Source organism: Monopterus albus, unplaced genomic scaffold (genome assembly GCF_001952655.1).
Source record: "Monopterus albus unplaced genomic scaffold, M_albus_1.0 scaffold316.1, whole genome shotgun sequence".
NCBI lineage: Eukaryota > Metazoa > Chordata > Actinopteri > Synbranchiformes > Synbranchidae > Monopterus > Monopterus albus.
In genome coordinates, this window is record NW_018128196.1 from 319,997 (window position 1) to 324,551 (window position 4,555).

A 4,555-nucleotide genomic window follows, 5' to 3' on the forward strand; every position below is an offset into this window, starting at 1 on the left:
ACAACTTACCCCTAATCTCATGTAAACCGGCTTCTTTCACCAGCTAAGATGTGAAGCGAAACCAGGTAAAGCCGCTATGTTTCTGCTGCAGGCGTAGTTTCATACCATAAATAACGCTGGTCAGTTGTGAAGCGAAACCAGGTAAAGCCGCTGTTTCTGCTGCAGGCGTGGTTTCATACCATAAATAACGCTGGTCAGAGGACAAGCCAGACAATATTAACACAGGAGTCTGGAGCTCAGCATCCTAGGCTCAGAAATACACGTATTGTGATGCTAATACTTTTGTACTTGTACGACACTCTTTTTTTACACTGTGGTATTTCTATTTTTACTTCAGTAAAAGATCTGAGTAGTTCAATCCATGCAGAAAGTCTGGCAGTGTTCAGGAGCATTCGCTGTGTGTGTGTGTGTGTGTGTGTGTGTGTGTGTGTGTGAGGTCATGCTGTTACTGGCCAATCAACAGCTAGTGCTCATTAACATGATCAGTGAGTTAGCGGTTAGCAGGGCCACACTGGTGTTTCCTGTGAAGCAGGCAGCATCGACGGCACACTTACGGTAGCTACTCTCACTATCGCTGGCATTAGAGGTCACATGTTCTGCAATCACAACAAAACACAGGACACACCGGGTCAGCCGAGAGCATTGCTTTCCCATAATGCTTTGACCTGAGCCATGATGAAACACAGGGCTCGAGGTGTTCAAGCCCAACAGCAGCAGATCACAGATCATCTGTCTCCCGTCCAGAGACCAGCAGCACCAGTGAACGTGGTGTCCTCACTGTAATGTGAGTCCAGTTTATCGATCTGTAGACCTCCACTGTTGTCCACCCGCTATTAACCCCCCCAGTGAGCCACACCACTGGTTTCCCCCTCAGGAAACATGGGAGTCTGTTTCCGTCAAGTTGTCCACAGGCTCAGAACGGCATCACTGTGCACAGAGTCTGAGGGAAGCCAGAGTCGCTGATCTCTGCTCCTCTAGCTCCTCACACTGAATGTGTCGGAGCTCTTCCTGCATATGGACACCAAATGGCAGGGAAAAGGAGACATACTGTGTCATAACCCTTTCAATATTAACAGTACCAACCGCCCCAGTCAATTCTACTGGTGCAGCTCACAGAAGCAGCGTAGACCACTTCTCCTTGGACAGAATTCACTGAAACTCAAGCTTAAAGTTACTCAGTGTTTCTGAACTATAATGCATAATAACATACTGTGTAGATGTGTCCTGCTAAACATGTAGCTGGACCAACAAACTTCATTCAGGTTGCACAACAAAAAGCCTGAAATCATCGCCACAAAATAAAACAGGGGAATCAGGCTCAGACCAAACCAAGAAGATATTTTCACATTTGTTATTAAATGCTGAAGATCTGAGCCAGTGACACACTTTTGTAAAGATTACACTTAACACAACAACCTGTAAATTATCTCCTAGAGCCCAAATTCAAATTTGACTGAGGTTCAGTGGTTTGTGCAGGAAGGCAGCAGACGGGGCAACAGCATCCGCCATGTGTTACAGTACAGGGCTCACTGAGGATGATGGAGGTAAAGGAGAGGAAGGTCTGAGGCCATGTCCACCAGGAACCAGCTTCAGCTTCTCATCAGTTTTCACCGTAACTCTCTGAAAGTGATGACGCTCAATGAGGTATCCTGATGTCGGACGATGACAAACCGTCAGTCTACTGTTTTCTGCCCTGACGCCACAGACGCAGCTGTTTGTTTTGGTTTTAACTGTTGTTCTCAGCCAATACTGTGAAATCAGCCAGCGCAGGACACAGCGGCATCACAGTAACACACCAGGTTGTTTTCCACAACAGCAGCTGAACAGGACACGGAAGCAACAGGTCCAGTTTTATGAGTGTTATTTTTAAATTATAAGATGCATTTAAAATCTAAGTTAAACTTCATATCTAATTATAATGACTAAAAGCTCGCGCTTTTCTTTCTCCTGTGATCTGCAACAGCCTCCGCTGGCTGTGGCTGACAGCGGGTCCTGGTGGAGGCCAGGAGGATGATGGGAGTTTCTGTGGGGAGTGGGGGTGAGGCGTGGGACACTTACTTTGGCGTTTGGATAGCATGTCGTCGCCGTTGTCCTGAGGTCAGCAGAGTCGAGTGAACAATAAGGAGAAAACAACCACAAAAACACAAAGTTACTGGGTTTCGGTGACAGACAGAGAGGAGCGGGAACGCAGCTGGTCAGCAGGGCTGCAGGGCGGCCATTTTACACCCACTGGGTGTGTGTGTGGGGGTGGCCTAACGTTCTGCCGTCCCAGCTGGGGGGTTCTCAGCAACAGGGATTTCTGCAGGTTTCGCCAAGTTCAACTGATGCAGCCGGTGAGTTTGTGCGTTCACACACACACACACACACACACACACACACACACTACACCACCTTCACTGTCTGGTCTCTGGGTGGATTTGTGCAGAATAACGATGTGCATGATCCCTGGCTGCATCCGTTAAGGCCTCATCTAGCCTGAATCCAGTTTGACACCAGAGTCACATCCAAACTAGACTGAAATGGACATTTTCAGGGACCTGCAGAAATTCCTGGTGTCCGCACCCAGGGGTGTTCCAACCTCCACCTGTCTGAGCCAATTCACTACAGGTCCTGTTTCAGCCCTGCCCTGCTGCCATGACAACCAGTGTGTTCACAGCATGCCACCGCCAGCTGACCTCTCTTCCTGTCACCGACCAATCATCTCTCAGACAGAGCGCCCACCCCGCCTCCCCCGCCACGCTGGTACTTACGGTCAACATCGCTGGTCTCCTGCTCGCTCGGCTCTTTGCTCTTGTAGAACGGAAACTTTCGGGAAAAGAGGTTCTTTTTACGCTTGTCATTGAGAGACTGCTGAGGAAGAGGAGGAGGAGGGGTGATGGAATAAAAAAGGAGGAAGAAGGAGAGATGAGGGAGTCTGATGTCGGTGGCTAACTGGCTAACAGCGCTGGAAGCCGAGTGAAAACAGATTCACAGCTGAAAACGATTAAAGAGTAACGACATTAAAGCAAGTGATTTTAAAAAGATCCCACAGAACAGGACTAACGAGGCTGATCTGACCTTAACCCTCTAACGACAGGAGCTGTGGCTTGGCTGACTACAGCGAACAAGATGGAATAACAGACATAAACAAAAATAGTGCTTCGGCACCGAGTCGACAGCCGACAGTCAAACAATTTGACATTTTCATTGATCAGATATTTCTATATGTGACTGTCGTCTTTGTCTCAGGCAATAAACAGATGAATCCTGAGGGGTTTAAAACTGTAAAACTACCGTACATACAATATGTTGAACTGCAGAGTAGATAAAAACTGAAATCTAAGTTTGGTGGTAAAACAGAAGCCAGTGTGGAACAATAAGCTTACTCCACTCGATTTAACCTTTATGAACACACTGTGGGTCTGGAGCATTTAATTGGCACCTGTATAAACACAGACCAACACAAAGCTCACACCAGCAGATGTAACTGGGGTTGAACAGAGAGTGTGGTTTCTGTCCACTGGGGCCAGTCTGAGCCACAGAACCAGACGTGTCTGTCTTACATCTAAATGAACCAGCAAGATGTTAGCGCAGTGACAGTGAAGGAGCAGACAGCAGCAGACAAGACACTCAACATGCAGACGACATGCAGCGGCGTCACAAGCTCCAGCTGAGACACTGTGTGGCTGGTTACTGGTCCAGAGCAGAGGCTTTGAGAGTCCGAGCTCAGCAGCAGCGAGAATGCGGAGCTCGTCTGTCACACCCTGATGGCTGCAATGCTGGTCGATCAGCTTCAATAGGGTTTAGGTGAAAGGATCGTGAAGCAGAGGTGCCACGTAAGAACACTGCCTCTAGTTCTGTGCTCAATGATTCTAAGGTACCTGTACTTTACCAGAGTACTTCCATGTCCTGCTACTTCATACTGTGACTTCACTCCATGCCAGAGACAGACCGTGTACTTTTTACTGCACTACATGTACCTGATAACTTCAGAATCAGATTAATCAAATCCAGTAGAATCATCAGACTCTATTGATCCCGGTAGGAAATCCACCAGCTACCCAACAGGATGTAATGTACTTCACAGTAAAAGTATATAAGGTAGTTACCATCAGCTGGATGTAATGTACTTCACAGTATAAGTATATAAGGTAGTTACCATCAGCTCCACCTTTACCAGCTGCAGCATTAAAGTGATGAACACAGTAACGCATCAGTCATGATGATCTAGTAGTATCAGAGACATTACTGGGACACGGGCTGTTCTGCAGGACGAGTACTGGTACTGTTGGTACTTCAGGTCGATTTGGATGCTGATACTTTTGTACATTTACTTCTGCACATTTTGAACGCAGGACCTATACTTGTATCAGTACTTGAACACTGAGCTATTTCTACTCTTACTAAAGTAAACAATGAGTACTTCTTCCACCACTGCTGAGACACTTTAAAACTGTAGCAGAGAGAAAATCTTCGGTTTTCAGTTTTATTTCTAAAACATAACATGAACAACAACAAAGTGACAGACGGCACCGACTCAGCACAGCGATGCAAACAAACTGTCTGAATTCCAGTG

General features: G+C 47.0%; 1 protein-coding gene across 10 annotated transcripts in view; it reads right to left on the reverse strand.

Annotated features, from left to right (window-relative positions):
- dlg1b (discs large MAGUK scaffold protein 1b) overlaps window positions 1-4,555 on the reverse strand; it is an 85,000-nt gene that overhangs the window by 5,266 nt on the left and 75,179 nt on the right. For 6 of the 10 annotated variants that reach the window (XM_020623912.1, XM_020623919.1, XM_020623918.1 and 3 more), the window contains 2 exons: window positions 2,751-2,850; window positions 371-596 (listed from right to left, as the gene is read on the reverse strand). In XM_020623912.1, the coding sequence (XP_020479568.1) occupies window positions 457-596; window positions 2,751-2,850 (240 nt within the window). In that variant the 3' untranslated portion in view covers window positions 371-456. Of the gene's footprint in view, window positions 1-370; window positions 2,093-2,750; window positions 2,851-3,640; window positions 3,705-4,555 lie in introns of those variants that run through there. The other 4 variants (XM_020623921.1, XM_020623913.1, XM_020623917.1 and 1 more) reach the window with 4 other exon arrangements.